Source organism: Trachurus trachurus (assembly GCF_905171665.1).
Source record: "Trachurus trachurus genome assembly, chromosome: 13".
NCBI lineage: Eukaryota > Metazoa > Chordata > Actinopteri > Carangiformes > Carangidae > Trachurus > Trachurus trachurus.
Genome location: NC_139892.1, coordinates 30,785,432 through 30,802,437, shown reverse-complemented (window position 1 = coordinate 30,802,437; position 17,006 = coordinate 30,785,432). Strand labels below are relative to the sequence as shown.

The following is a 17,006-nucleotide window of genomic DNA, read 5'->3' as shown; positions in this document are numbered from 1 at the left end:
AATCTGGTAACTTGGTAAGCTTCAGTTGTTTGGTTGCATTAGTCACGGATCACCTTAAAAGTGATTAGTACTCTGGTGTTTATGGCCAAGTTAAAAGAGCTAAAAATGATTGGTATTGGCTGTTGGTCAGCAGATCTCACTTCTAGATGATTGATTGGTATCAGTGGCAAAAAACAAAGCAGTCCCACAGTACAAAAAAACATGCAGTTAGGGTGAAGTGGTGACTTGCACATAGTTGTGAATGGTTGTTTGTCTCTATATGTGAGACCTTGTGATAGCCACGATTGGCCCCATAGAGAAAGGATGGATGTTTTTGATAGGTTGATTGCGCTGAGATGAGAGGGTACAAAATATAAAGCCTAGTATTTACACATGATTTGATGCATATAACCTCCTATAGAGCCAGATAGACTTGAACGAGCAGACAGACTAGATTAGCCAACACACCACACTACATACTCCAGGGAGCTGATTGGCTCCAGACGTGCCTATGTGCTCTCTTATGAAACCGAGGAGGCTGCTGTGCTTGAATCCAGACGAACTACAAGCCTTTCCAACATTAGTCATGTATAATGTGTAGGAGAAATGTTATCACTCTTGTTTCTCATCGCTGGTGATAATACAGAGACGGCAAATCCGGCAAGGCAGTAAATTGCAGCTAAAAAAGCTAAACGGGTTCCTCCACAGAGGTAGAGTGAGTCATGTATATATTGTAGGGAGAAGAATAACTAGGTAAATGTCATATCCTGAATGTAACCAACACCAGATCAAAGACTCAAAAACAGGATACCAGTGTGTGTGTGTGTGTGTGTGTAAATATACACACTGTCTAAATTTCTCTGTACATGTAACTAGTACTACTAAATAGTTTATTCATTGCACAGTGTTTGTACTGTTGTATACTTACATTTTACAGACCCAGTTTAACACTGATATACAGATATGTACACACACAGAGACACACACACACACACAGGCCATTCTCTGTGACCTTCAGCACATGCAGGCTGGCATTCAATTACCGCCCTGTCAGTGGCCCATCCAGCCCAGTGGCTGCACGTCCTTGAGACTCTCACTCCAGCCTCCGTCCAGTCTATATTCCATTACATCCTCCACATCGCAAGCTCTGTCCAGCATAAAGTGGCGCTCATATCCGCATCACTGAGAAACACACACACACACACACGCACAGACACACACACACAGACATACACACACACAACTCTTGATGCATCCTTTACCAAATTTCCAACTGCAGTGAGCAATGGTTTTCCTCGCTCAAATCCAAGCATGAGGTAAATATTAGATTTTAGTTTTAGTGGGTGAAATATTGCGTTGATGTAAAAAAAAAAAAGAAGGTTTAGAAAACCCAAGCACAGCTCTAAATCTAGAATCGTATCTCATTGAACTTCCTCAGTTTTCATATTTTCCCTCAATATTGTTCAGTGTGTTATTGGACCTCATTACTGTCAAAACATTTCACCAGCACCGCGCTGCCTGATTATTGCCAAAAAATTGCCTTGAGAGTCTATTTACTGTACAAATCTGTGATCATTACAGGAAGCACAGTGTAGTAAAAGTGCCATTATCGGCCACCGCCACTTGAAAAACGCTCTAAGTTGAAATCTCTTGCAGATTTAACCCCGACAGCCCCTGCAGTTCTGCTGCAGTGACTGAATGCCGATCTGGACAGCTGTCGATTGACCTCAAACAGATGTCTCTTATTTGTTTATGATGTTTGTTACATCACATTGTGTGTGTCAGTAAACATTTGCCTCCAGCTGCTTTACTCACTTGTGGATATTTTTGTTCAAACATGCGCTTTGCTCATGTGTTTTATTCATCTAATAAGGCACTGAATACACATAGACTACTGAAAATAATTGACTGAATAAGCCATTAGAAAACAAAACTGTCACTAGATGCAACAATTAGTCAATTAAACAATTATTTGATCAACACAAAAATAATTTGCAACTATTTGACAATCAATTAATTGGTTAAATCATGAGACATGATTAATCACAATATGCTTAATGGAATAAATTACAAAAAAAGGTTCTGCTGCTTTAACTTCAGAGATTGTATAGACCCAGTAATGAATGATTAATCAAGAGACTAATAAGCAGGTTAATCGATAATGAAAATAATCACAGGTTGCAGCCCTGGCTCCGACTCTGACTAACTTGCTGTGACACTGCCTGTTTAACCTATGGCCAACAATGAGGAATTATCCCCCTTGTATTTTGCTTTTGTACATGAGCTGCCTGCTATATAGATGATTTATTTGACAGGTGACTGAATTGTTACCCTTCAGGAATTCATGATCATAGCAGTAAATCCACTATATGCCAAGGATAGATACATAAAACATATTGGTCTCCTGGATTTATTAGCTGCCTGATTTATGCAGATCTTACTCAACAGATTTCTGCCTCTGTGTATTTGGGGGGTTCACTCTTCACTTTCCAACTTCACTTGAATTTATGTTTTACAGTGTGAAAGCAATCATGAGTTCCTATCATCTTTTAACTACGCCTTTATATCTACAGCACTGTCTCTTTGGAAGATCTTAAGCGTGGACCATTGCATCACATTTACGTCTTGTTGAGAACATAAATACTTAGCCCCGAATAAGCCATAAACCCTACATTTCCATTAAGGAAATGAAAAAGGCTTCAGTAGGGACCAAGCTTGTGCTGATTGTCCCTTCATGAGGATCTCATTAAAATATTGAAGAATTGTTAGCCCTCCAATATATCAACTCAAGTCTTTAAAGTCTCCTCTCCATCTAAGACGTGTTCCGCTAGCCGCCAGGACCCAAAAATATTGTCAGTGAGAAACCTGAGCCGCTTAACTTCTGCAACCTGAACTGTCTGCAGAGAAAACAATGGATTTCAGCAGCAGGCACTGTTGTGCCACAGGGTTTAGGTCTGTACTTCATGTCAAGTGACTCTACTTACTCAAACCAAACAATGTGTCCAGTGTGTTTCATTATGGATGAGGGCCTGCCTACTGGTTTCCCCTGAAAGCCATAGAGCAGGAGAGCAGCACCCATACAGTAAGTTAACACAAGAGACACTTCAAGTATCAACCATAATTTGGTATCCAACAACCACGGTCCTGAAAATGTCCAACTATGGTTGTCTCAGTTCATATTGAGGACTTATTTTTGCATACTGAGAGACGGTTGAAAATTGAAAAGAGTAGTTTGACATTTCTGGGAATTGTCCATATTCACTTTTTTTGTGAAGAGTTAGATAAGAAATGTCTCTCATGACACTCTCATGTCTGTGCAGTAAATATGAAGCCACATCCAGCACACAATTAAGACAATTAAGACAGTAAAGAAGGGAGATGCCTATAGCTGAAGTTCAGAAAATCTTACACTGTTGATTGTTTAGAATAAACAATCAGGATTGAATATGTTCCCTGAGCTGTAGTGGTGTTGGCAGGTGGAATTTGTTACCTTTGCACAGATCATGAAAAGCAGTTTACCCTTGTCTCCAGTGCTAAGCTAAGCTAACTGGCTGCTGTCTCTAGTGTCATATTTAACCCACACCAGAGTATCAATCCTTTCATCTAACTCTCAGTAAGAAAGGCATTAAGAATATTTTCCAAAACATGGAGCAATTCCTTTAAGACACCCCATGGTGCCACAGCACAGGGGATTAAGGGATCAAATGTTCTTAGTTTTTTCTTGAAAACGTGCAGGAAAGTAACAAGTACATTTGGTGTTATATGACTCAGTCAGCACAATACCTAGGTGTGGTGTTGGACGGGGTTATTATAATCGTTTTTAAAGGTGTTATAAATGAGGCTTCAATGAAGCAAGCTCAGGTGTGAATTTCAGGCTTTTGGCAAGCCTGAGAATGGATTAGTTTAGCAGATTTCTGATTTTGTTGTGCTTATAACTGGATGGGACAGGTTTCCTCAGAAACGTATTGAAAGGTCATGATTCATACAGTTTGCAGGACAGTGTCATGCCCTGCATGAAGCTCTGAGCAGCAATCAAGTCCCCTCTGGATCAGTCTCAGCAGTCTTTATGCATTTTGACGCGGCAAACTGTGCTTGATCAAACACACACTCCCCCTCAGTTTTATTTCAATGAAAAATGCTGCTTTACCGGGATGATTTAGATGGTCCAAATTAGTTGATGTACTATAGTTGATCTACAATATATGTGGCTTGCAGCTGTCAATATGTCCCCTATGAGCACATTTTTCACTTGTAACATTTACAGTGGCTTAGTTGGAAGTTAATTTGGTTGTATGTTGGTTTTCAGACTTGTGCAGCTTGATGTATTTCGGTGCTGGTCTATTGCAGACCTGCAGGGCTGTTAAATGCTCATGTGGGGTTCACTGAGTCATGCACAAGTTTCATTGGTTTTGTGTTGCTAATTAGAGCTCAGGGTAGCAAAGCATGGCTGCTTTTACCTTCTTACTAGAGAGGCACAATAGTAAAGCAGATTCCAGTACTCAGGTCCGTAACTGGCCGACCACATCGCCACTTCAACAAGTATAATTTGATTAAATCTGCTCCATTTCAGTCCAAAATCTGTGCTGGTTGAAATGAATAAAGTAGATTAACTCTATCTCAGGATAATGTAGATTAAAGTGGTAAACATAATCACTACTGTAAGTGATTGAGCATATGGCCTTCAGGGGTGAAGTTAAAGCTTCATTTTTCAGGTAGAATAACAGGTTGGAAAAAGGTTTGGTTAGGTGAGGTTATAATTTCTCTCTGCATACTGGAAGCGCTCTCACTTATACGAACTTTCTATGTCACACAGCAAGGATGGTCGTCGACCATGAGGCAAAGAAACGCCATCACTGACAGTACCATCAATGCTGCGCGAGCCCATAATACCTTCAAGTCCTGGTGTATTTGTTCTTCCTGTAAAAATTAGCCCTGATAATGCAAATGTTACTGCTAATGAAAGCGGTACGTTATTCAGCTGGTGTTTCTCTGGTGTGAAACGTCAGCATGTCTCTTGATCCCTGAAGCGATTTTCCCCCGTGGGCGAGGGCGGGTAGTCATGCTTGCTCTGACGGTGGAGATACAGCCGGTTCAATGAAAGTGGGGGTGGCAGCTGGAGAAAATCCATTCCCAGAGTGAGCGTTCTGCTGAGGCAGGTATGCCGACCTTTCAGTCATCTGATAGGTCAACGCTCGGCAGCGTGCCTGGACATTCATGGCTAAACGCCAGGCCTGGTGGTGCTCATAGTAAAGCTCATCTGAGCAGCAGCCAGCTATGATCAATGGAACCCCTTGGCAGCTCATTTATAGTACAGTATGGCACAGCCACAAACCACTCACCAACAGATGCAGGTGACAGATGACAATGGAGGCATGAGGGAAGCTGATGAAAGAGAATGGGTTTACCTGTGAGCGCAGTGACCATTCAGAATCCACACAGTGATCTTGTCGTAGGCCACGAGCGCCCAGCGCATCTTAAGCAAAATGTAGTGCAGCAGTTTAGTCGTTCACCTTTAATTGCCACCCAATCACTGTTTGTAAATCAGTCTTGAATGCAATGAGATTTTGCTGCTTTGTCTGGAGGAATCCTGTGCAAAAGGCTTTTCCTGCGCCGCCGCTTTCTCTCTCGTCGAACTCCTGCCTCATTGAGACGATGATTCAAATTCCTTGCTTTTACTGAGAGCTGCATCTCCCTCTTCTCAGGTGCCCACGGTGTGAGAGAGGAGCCCCGGTTTGTGACAGCGCGCGCTGGAGAGAGCGTGATCCTGGGGTGTGACGTGTCCCCTCCCCTGGACGGCCAGCAGCCCCCCTATGTGGTGGAGTGGTTCAAGTTTGGAGTGCCTATTCCCTTCTTCATCAACTTCCGCTTCTACCCTCCTCATGTGGACCCAGAGTACACTGGTAAGAATGATGTAGCGTAGAGTGTGTGTGTGTGTGTGCATGTGTTTTGGGATGAATCAGGATCACGGTCTTTGTAATTGCCAATACAGTAAATCCACTCTGCAACACATCCAAACACATCCAAAGTTGACAACATAATTTCACAGTACATACTGATACACAGTGGCCAGAGGATATAAAAGAGGACTGCAATATATAGAATCCACAAACACACTACACGTCTCACTCTACACTCATAGACACCCTACACCTATCTGCATTGTAAGTATGAAACTACAGTCATCAGCAGGTTAGCTCAGCTAGAAAACATTAGCTTCACTGCTTTTAAAGGTAAAAACTACTTCAAAAAAATCAAAATGCTGCAACAGTGAAACAGTCTCATTCGTCCATCCATCCACCCGTCCGTCCATCTATCCATCCATGGATCCATGCATCTCAGTTCGCTATATGACTTATTCAATTTGGAAAGCGCTAGGCTAACTGTTTCCCGCTGTTCCCAGTCTTAATGCTAAGCTAAGCTAACCTGGTGCTGCCAGTACAGTAGGTTCATATCATAGTCATAACCGTGGCCTTGACTTTCTCATCTAACTTAAAGTAAAAAGTGAAAATAAGCACATTTCCCCAGATGTCTTATTAGTTTTAAACAACGGCAAACATAACAGGGTGAATACTTTTGTGTCGGTGAAGTCGTTTCACCGTGTTTCAGTACAAAAATCACTGACCAGTCAGATTGCATAAAGAGAGATGCAACCTGATGGTGCTGATATCGTTCTCCTGGCAAACATAACTTGACCAGTGGCAGTGTGACCATGGCAAAATTACGCTCATCAAGCTGATAAATATAAACATAATATATTACTTCAAACCACAAGTACAACTGCTGTCTTAGCTTTATAGGTCCTGCATAAGTCTTGCATTATGCAAACAATTCTGTGATAATACAGTGTACTGGTTTCCCTACACCACTGCAGACCTAATTATGAGCTTCTGGCTGGAAGCAGAGCCGTCTCTGACAACCAGTTAAATATACTGCAGTGCAAATGTGCTCTGTACATGTACCTCCCAATCCTGTTTCAATGAAAAGATTGACCTGAAATTTCAGCGAGATCCAGAGTGTTTTCCTCAGAATGGTGCCTCATCTGTTTGGGCTTTAAATATAAGGCGTGGTTCAGCACATCGAGACCTTCAGTGTGAGTTCTCAGAGTCAGACTTGGCTGTGCTGGATCTTCAGCTGCACTTCCTTCTGCTCTAACATGGCGTCGGGGGCTGTGCAGGAACAACTAAGGCTTATAAGTGCATAGAGGGAAATAACTGTGTCTCAGCAATTTATGACTGCATTGTACGTACATGCGTTCCTGCACACTCCAGTGATGATGCAGCAGAGAGCACATATAGTGTAGAGTCAATACAGTATATTAAAAAAAGGCCCATGTGCTTCACACATAGGACGGGTTGAAAGAAAAGTAATCCAATTATAATGAAACATAAGTCATAGTTTAGCCACCTGAGAGCAGAGAAAGCATGCTGTAAAACGTATGCACAGTTGCCAGAGACATGTTTCTGTTATTTAGCCTGCTCTGGACACAATAGTTGAGACACTTGTCAAAATGAGCATACAGTAGTGTCCTGTATTTGACCATAAAATCTAAACAAAGGACTCCAGAGATGAGGTCAGTTCTTTGTGTTGAGCGACTTCTTTCACCTTTAATCCATTGATAAAATAAGTATTGAGTACGGCAGCTTAAAAATTTGGACAACACTATTATATGAGAAAGCACTACATGTGTGTTTTTCTTCACGTTTGCCACTGCATCACTTCAACCTTAACATCTCTTGGCTTAGACAATATGTCTGCCTTCACTCAGACTCCTCACAGCAGGAAATTTGCCCCTCTGATGTTGCTTCAGAGTCTGTGACAAGATGGCGAGCTGTCAGAATGAGGTCAGAATTATTCCTTCCTGCTCCCACCTCTCTACCGAGTGCAAAACCCTGCCTGCCCCCGAAATACGCTTTGAAGTAAAGGCAAAAAGCTGGAGGATTCATCCTCCTAGTGTGCGTGTCCTAAACATCGACATAACAGACCTTTTTTGTGTTTTTTTAATTTGAAGGAGTGGAGTGAAAGCAAATGTGAATAATATTGAATTCACAGAAATTCCTCCCTCTCTGCCTTTTCACGCAAGGTCATCACTGAAAACAAGCCTAATGCCTGTGACTCACAGTCTGGGGAACCCTCCTTTTTGTTTTGCAGCGGCTACTGTAGATACTGCAGCTGCTGGAGCCTTTCACTGTTTACTTTAACCTCCTGACTAACAGCAGGGTATGAGCGAACAGCACTTTTCAAACAGCATTACACTCCACTGTGCTCACTGGGGCACTGGTAGTAGGCCTCTGCCATGTGCCATCAGGTCCACTGCTGAGGAATTACCAGTGAACAGATGCAACACAAACATGGCCAGCGTATTCTGGGGATTGAATGTGGATGGTGACAGTGTGATAATGACACCAGACTGTACTTTATGGAATGCTCTTTGGAGCACTTAATAGTGTCCATAATGCGTCATTGTTATCACTCAATGTGAATAAAATTGGTGAACAGAGTGAGTGTGTTTTTTATTCCATCTCACAGCTGCTACCAAAACAGAGCGGATTATCCACCAGCACTGTACTCACAGTATGGTCACAGGGCAGAGGGCTGCAGATTGCTTTTTTTCTGATTCCAGTGATACTAAATCCAATCCAGTTTCTCAGCAACTCAGTTTGCCTGGGTCAGTGACCATTGTTCATTTTCCGCTCTTACTAATTATTAAGTCTCACAGTATATTAATTTTAATATGTAATCCAGACATAAGAGAAGACATGTTCTCATTACAGCTGTGTATTTCCCCTCGTCTAATTCACTGCTAAATGAGAAATGGGTACATATCTCCTCGCAGACTAAAATCTATCCTGGATCGTTTTGCCAGTTTGTCCTGCGGCTATATGGAAATTACAACATTTAAAAACATCTATTTTTGTGCGCACTCATGCAAAGATGCAATCAATAATTCAGATGTGCAGCTTGTGAAATTTTAGTGTCAGATTCTACTGCTTTGGGACAAGCTGTTGGAAAACTAAATCATATCTCTATTAGCACCGGATTTAGCTGCAGCCTGCACAGGAAAAAAAAAAAAAACATGCACATGTGTGTTTGTATGCAATGTTATTATTAGGATCAGATCTAGTTTCTCTACATGTAGACAAAGCTGTTAAAGACTGATGTAAAACGCCATATTCCCTTACTGTTATAATAAAGAGGGAGTTAATCATTATTGAAGCACACACATTTTTGTATCATTTGCGTCTTTTGCTTGAATTGAATTGCTCTCATTTTATCATACAGTGGTTAACTGCTTGGCACTGCGTATTTTCTTCAAAGTTGGAAAATGTAGCATATTCTTAAACTGTAATTACAAGCCACCGTGGGGAGGGGGGTGGGGGGGTGGGGCAGCCTGGTAGTTTCAATTCCAGGTCAGAGATAATGGGAATTTTTGACAGATCGTTCGTGACTGACAGAAGCTTCAACAAACCATCATGACTGGCATTTGCAGCTAAATAAAATCCAATATCAGCTCTAATTCTAATTTAATCTAATGTAATTCTAATTCTAATTCAGTAGATCTGGCCAATTGGAAAAGAGCTGTCTATACTTGGTTTCAGCTATGAACAAAATCTATGTAACACCACATTTAACCTGTTCATCTGGTTTGATGCCTGAACACTGAGGTAACTGCGTTCCTACTTTGACCAAAGCTCGACATAAGCTTTGCCTTTCAGCTTTATTTTTAATCGTTGCTCTTTAGGATTTAAAGTTGCTTTCTTGTGCACCAAACCGTGTCTGCCAACTTTGTCACTTTAGATTTCAGTATTTCCTTTCCAAAGCTTTCTTATCTGACAAAGCTTGCGATGTGATCTGAACAAGGTGTTAGCTCCTTTTCCACAGTAGACAGAAGCCTGTGCTGTGTAAGTGGAGGATGCCCAGGGGGACGGTCCTGACGTGGATACAGTGCCGTTAACTCTGTTTACAGCAGCACCCTCTCGCTCTTTGACAAATGGGAGCTGAGGCTGATCCCTACCCTTCACACCGCCACCCGCCCCACTCAGCACTTCAATGCCCAGGCAAGAATAGACCTGACTTTTTCAAGACAAGCTACCTTTTTGCTGCAAAGACTGCAGTCGCCACTCCTCTCTCTTCCTCTTTGCTGTATTGATTTTCTGCTAACAAAAAAAACGTCAGTTTCCTTCCCAAACCACGGCAGCAATCCCAGGGTAGGGGTATCTATCTCTTGCATTTATACTATACAGTGCTGGTGGAGCAATTCAGCCCACCCTCAACATCAATATATTTGCCTGACACTCACTCTGAAGTAAGAGGAAACAGTGCTTACACTACATCTACACATCAAAGTTTTGAAAAATGCTTCATCTGAGAACACTCGTCAGACAGAGCAGAAGCGAGTGTTTTAGTCTGTTGGGCTGTCAGAGGCAGCCATGTGAGCAGCGGGCTGGAGGCTTGAAGACAGACAGCTTAGCAGCTGAAGATTTCACCATGCCTGGTTTCCTGAACTTCTCTCATCCCTTGTGATTTCCTCCTTTTAGAATTCCAATTTATCCTCAGCCTTGAAGGAAAAAAGAGGAATGGATGGGGAAGTTTTATTAGAAGTAGATGATTTCTGTGAAGCAGAAGGATGGGCTAAGTCCACATTGACACCGAATACTTAATTTTAATTCAGATGAAGGTATGGTTCCCGGGCAGGTTTATGCATAAATCCTAATAGTGTAAGTTGGATGTTCGTTTATGATTATATGTTGTGACAGTTCGTAGTGTTTATTTGGTGAGACTTAAATGAGGAAATCAATACCAGCCTCCTTTCTGTCCCTGAGATATGAGGCTACAGCTAACAGCCAGTTACCCTATGGCAAAAAGAGCAGGAGAAAAAAAAAGGAGGGACAGTTTGCCTGTCTCCATCCAAAGGTGACAGCATCTGCCTGCCAGCACATCTAAAGCTCACTGAATGAAGCCATTGATATATGATTTGTTTTCTTTGTACAAAAACTGCAGTTTAATTGGAGCCTAAGCTAACCACCCGCTGGCTCTAACTTCGTATTCAACTGATGTGAGGGTGATATTGATTTTCTCATCTAACTTTCGGCAAGATCGCAAATAAGGGTATTCCCCAAAATGTCTAAACTAATCTCTTAATCCACAAACAAACATATTTTGCTAATAACCCTTTTTAGAGTTCCAGGGGGTTGGCTGGTATCTAGAGTCTGCATGTGTTTATATACTGTATCTGTTTGTGTTTCCTCAATAGACTTGTAAGTCAGATTGATTGAAGGCTCTAAATTGCCTGAAGATATGAATTCACTGTAAGTGTTTGGGGTTGTCTGTATCTGTTAGCTCCGGAAACCTGTCCAGGGTGTTTTCTTGCCTTCCATCCAGTGCTTGGACAAACTCCAGGTTGTTGTGGTCCCTGAGCAGGTGTAGCCGATGTTAATCGGGCTCTCTGCGTTGTGTTCCGGTACAGACTGCCCCAGATGGGTTCGAACCCTGGTCTCCCACACAGCGGGCGACGATGCAAACCGTTGTGCCAAGAGGTCAATGAACTCACTCCACCCAGGCCATCCGGGCCACGGCACCATTGTAGCGGCCTTGTACTCTCTCTCAATGTGTGGTTTATTTTTACAGACGAAAAAGAACATCACAGTGGGCAATCCTGCCATTTATTTCGGACATAAAACGTACCTGGCAGAAGGATTAATAATACACTCAGTCCCGGTTCCTCTCACACACACACATACACGTCTGAAAAATGTAAAATGAAAAGAAAGTGCAGGTTAGCTAACAACGTGTAGCACTAGCCATTATGTAAACAAAAATAAGAGAAAAACACGTCAACTTTTTATGAAAAAGGAAGTGCGCGACCGTTCGGGAGCTATATGTTTAACAAAATTACAACTTAAACCACCCCTTAGTATTAAAATTAAAGTAACTTGTATGAACCAATGGCAGAGCTCATAGCTTGTGCACCTACCAGGGAGACAGCGAGGTCCGACTGCTGCTACCCCTGGGGTGAATGACCCTAATCCACAGGGGTGCTGCATTTAATTACCATAGGACAAATACGTTTCAGTGTTGTGTGATGAGTTTGTATGGCAAGTGGAATCACACTACTCCTTAACTCGGTTACACAGGAATAAGTCTGTAAAAAGCATTTGTTTTTTCACACCTGATTTGGACTTTCTGCATCAAAATAGACTTGTGCTTGTCCTCATTTTAATAACTAGTGGTTTGAAGTCTTGCAGAGAAAAAAAAAAAAATATTTATACAATGTTGCACTTAATCCCAATGACATACCGTCCTCACTGGAAGAATATGTGGTCTTTTTACTCTCTTTAGAAGGCAAAGCATTATTTTGACCTTCTGCATCCTGTTCAGAAATACTACACCATGCCTTGTAGGCCATTGTTGATGCAAAAGGCCAACCCAGTCCTTCATAAATATGTTTCACACTGCAAGAAAAGAAGGTTAAAGTGAAGCATTTAGCCCCCAACTGCTATGATGGATCTTTGCGGGGGCCAGTAAAGCTACTAGGTGTGAGTTTAAATAGAGAAGCTGGCCGTTGCAAGAAAAGAGCACGCATTTGTCTTGAAATGCATAAGAATATAAATGTATGTAGCGCTGAAGAGGTTAACTCTGTTGTTCTCTCTCTCTCTGTCTGCAGGTAGAGCCTCTCTGCATGGGAAGGCCTCCCTGCAGATTGACCCGGTGCGCTCCGAGGACCAGGGCTGGTACGAGTGCAGGGTCCTGATGCTGGAGCAACAGTACGACACCTTCCACAACGGCAGCTGGGTGCACCTCACAGTCAATGGTGAGTCACCTGTGGGTGTAAATGAGAAACGATAAATGGAGGCACATAATGTTTAAGGTCTACATTCAGTGGTCTTCTATTTGTTCTCAAGGACAGAGATTTGTATTCTGATGAGATTCATATAGTGTCGAGCTTTCCAGTAAAGGTCTCTGAGGGTTTATTATTATTTCAGTTTTTATATTAATTCTTTCATCAAGGTTCAGCTTTTATTTGTGTGTGGAGATGGAGGAATAATGATGATTTAATTGGAACTTTTACATTTACATACATTTTCCTGTACTTTTGAAAGCCTTTAAAGACATGCAATCTATACTTTTTTCTACACTGGTATATTTAATGTGTGTTTATCATTTCAGCTTTTGTTTTTAGTCTGCAATTGTAACTTAGATTTTTGGGACCCTTAAATGAACACCTTTTCTTCAGAGTTTTATATCAAATTGATGAATTGATCAGTGAACAGTCCAAAAATGATTCACATTTCTTCACGAATGTGGAAATTTGCTTTTTTCTTTGTGAATTCAACTTCACCACTAATCAATGGGAAATTTAGATTTTTCACAATTTTTACTTGATAAATTATATATTTAATCAATTAATTTTCTCCCCTTTGCTTTGCTTTGAATATTTTTACATTTACAAATATCTTAAATCATACTTCCCACTGCCACACTTAGAAAGCAAAAGGTCAGGTCTTGTCTTCACTGGACTTTGACTGCAGTGACAGACTCACTGATGGCAAGTTTTTTTATCAGGACAGTGATTTGGATCATTCCTGCAGCTCTTTTGCAAAAAAAAGTCCGGGAGTAAAACGGGCTGAGAGGCTGGTTAGAAGAGGATTGATTATGGCCTGTTTAAGGCGGTTCCGGCAGGGATCGTCTGTGATAGTCTGAGAGCTATCAAAGTGATGACCAGGCGGAAAAAAAATCTGCACCTTTGCATTTCCCAGGAATGCCCCAGTGGCTTAGAGAATCCTGCATGAAGTCTGTCTTCACATTGTTGCAGAGCTCCGGAGACACTGATGTCTTTGTGTTTTACTCTCTGAGCCCTGTATCTGTTTCATATGAGGAATGCTTTTTAGACAGATATTATATTAAGCTGTTTCATATGTTTGGCAGTAGATGTAATTGAATAAATCCTCGGTGTCTGCGGACGCATGGTGCAGTAAAGTAAATGCACCTATAGGAAGTTTAATTTTGTGGTATTGTTGCATTCCTCTGCATTTCTCAATTAGTATTCAAAGTACCTGGTTAAAATGAATGCTAGAATATTTCTTTAAGGTCAAAAGTGTTGATTTTCTTTGTGTTAAAGCTTCACAGGTCTCCAGCTTCAGAAAGCTGTAATCCTCTGTGTTGTTAGAGAGAGACTTTGCGAGCAACGTCCTGTCAAGCTCATTCACATGTATATTTTTGGTCTGTGAACTTATGAGCGCTGTGTGAAACTCATGCATATTCGATTTGATCATGCATATGTTTCGTAATGGATGCAATTCTCATATTTGAATAATGATTACCACGCACTGTATGCAAAATACAGTGTAAAGAACCATTTATAAAGTCCATTGCACCACATAATCACTTTGGAATAAAAAATGCTGATCTGTATACCGTAAATGGTTATTATCAATGCAGAACATAATGTTTTCTTTTGTGTTTATTTGTGTGTCGGGGTGCGTTCCTATGTTACACACTACAAATGACTTTTTGCACTTTTGTTCTGGGTATAGCGCATTACATCAACATTCACATGGCAGCGTCTCATTGTGCATGTTTGTATGTGCCTAAATGAGATTTCTCTCTGCTGGTTGAAGTTGCAGTTGAAGAGTGAATAGGTCGTAATCTGCCGCCTAGTGTCACCTGCACACTTGCGTGATGTTTGGAGTCTGTGAACGTCTGTGGGTGTGGGGGCGTGGGTGTGTGTATGTATGTGTATGAATGTCTTGTTGTGTAGGCATACTGCATCTCTGTAGCTTTCCTCATCAGTATTCACTCTTAACTTCAACCCCTCCCTCGCTCCTTCCCTCTCCACTCCTGTCAGGCCTTTCAACAGAAACTGAGCTCTGCGGGCTGTAGCAGAACTAATAATATCCCTGAATGTCATATAATATTTGGCATTTTAAATCGTGGCATTTTACATGACCTCATGTATTTAACGTGTGTAGCTAAAGAGACTTAGCACCATCCATGTACTGGAGAAATTTAACTGCTGCAAATATTTGGGTTTTTTCTGGGGGTGGGTTGTCATTTGAATAAAGGACAGACATTCATGGAAATATCAAAAGCAGCAGTTGTTCCAGTGTCTAGACATCTAACAGGGGAAATATTATGAAGACTTTATGCTACTGTTGTCCTCTAAATGGCTGTCTGTGAGGGAAGCAGGTGCCATTTTCGTCTGGCCTCCACACAGACACTAAGGGCACCCATTTCCTTTGGCCGTTGGTATTTGCATACACTCCTCCTTTGAGTTCCTGTTTGCTGGCCTTCACTTCCTGCCAAGCGGACAGGGAATTCATGCCCACTCAGTGGCAGGTGTCAGATGGCAAGGCCTTGTGCCCGAAAAAGACACTAAGGCTACTCTCTCTCTGTGTCTCTGCCCTCCCTCCATCTCCTCCTCTCCTCTTTAGTCTTGTCTCCCCTGCTCTTCCTTCTCTTTGCTTTTCAAGCATGAGCAGGCTTTTCAGAGATCAAAAAGTATACCATCTACAGTGAAAAGAAATAAAAATTAGACCCTGCCACTGTGTCACTGAGTTAGCGATGGTCTGACATTTAGGTCCCATTTGGTTGACCCAGTTGGGGACCAAATGCCAGCTCATTTGTCCCACAGCTCTGTATATTCCCTGTGTATGTCTGCCCTTGTCAGTCACTAATGGGCCCAATGTGGCACCAAGTAGAGTCTGTGTGAACAATCACCCTCAGGACCGTATGGGACCCCAAGGTACAAATATAAATAATGCTCACGTGCTCACATGGACTGAAATGCCATGCCATTAGGAACTCATGTGTGGCCTGTGAATGCAAACTAACACTTTTTTCTTTTTTAATTCAACAAAAAATAATTATTATAGTGTCAAATATGTTAAATAGTATACTAGTATAGTTAGTTTTCACACTATACACAGTATCAACCCAGTAAAGGCCCAAACTGAAGGATGTGAGGTGTGGTAAATAGAGATGATGAGGTGCAAACAGTCGTGCACACACAATGACCACACCTTTTTTATTTCATTGTGAGAACTTGATTGAGCATTTATCTTATACTCAGTATTCAGATGTTCAGCTCAACAACTACAGTGCATTATAACAAACACTAGCTTATTGTCACTTAACAATGTTACCGAAGCTAATGCATTTCTGAGCTATAACACTGTTCACATTAACACTGAAGTCAAAAGGAAAATCCGTTTAAAAAAATTCCGCCCATAAAATTGGAATCATTTTTCTTTTTTTTTAGCTCTTCTCATGAAATGATTGTGACAATGTGATTTGTTCTTGATAAAGTGTCAAAACTGTTCAAATGTATTGATCTTATTCATATCACTGTGAAAATTAAACCACATGGGAATAAAAAGAGGAATGTGTCTGAAAACAAAATTATTCCAACTTTATAGGCAACAATGTATATAGAAGTGCCATTGAATAAAACAAACGTGGATGACCATCCTAAAAGACAGTGTCCTCTAGCCTGATCCCACCATAAAAGAAAAGGAGGACGTTGTGTGTGGTGGTCTGCAGAGAAGATCAGTGGGAGTGTGGGATCTTCAAACATTATCTAATGTATATAATTGATGAAGAGCCGCAGTAAGTAGGGCGAGAATTTCATGCTCATCTTACTTTTTTGTAGAGCAACTCCCAGGTTTCCCAGCGATAGTGACACTTGTTCTGTGACGAGCTGTACCTGATGGTGCGAAACAACTCCCAGGTTGACCAATGTACCTGCTGCTGTCACTGCCATGTGTGCCACCTATTTCCTGTCAACTGACGCTCATTCCCTTGTGTAAAATCTTAATTGGGAGTAAAAACTAATAAGAGCACTTAAAGTGGTGGAAGATGTACTCAGACCCTTGTGGAAAGTAACTTTTACGTCTACTTTACTATTTTAATTGTCTACATTTATTCAGCAGCTTTAGTTTTAAATCACAAATTTTGATAAATAATTGAAAATAATCTACAAATTATCATGTATTGTTATGGATGAGGACAAGGTAAAGTAACAGTAATGTGTA

The 17,006-nt window shown here is 41.4% G+C and overlaps 1 protein-coding gene across 1 annotated transcript in view; it reads left to right on the top strand.

Moving 5' to 3' along the window:
• igsf9ba (immunoglobulin superfamily, member 9Ba) overlaps positions 1-17,006 on the top strand; it is a gene marked incomplete at both ends in the record, with an annotated part of 62,582 nt that overhangs the window by 10,839 nt on the left and 34,737 nt on the right. Inside the window, 2 exons of the mRNA XM_083984709.1 lie at positions 5,682-5,879; positions 12,641-12,787. Of these exons, the coding sequence (XP_083840835.1) occupies positions 5,682-5,879; positions 12,641-12,787 (345 nt within the window). The remainder of the gene's footprint in view (positions 1-5,681; positions 5,880-12,640; positions 12,788-17,006) is intronic.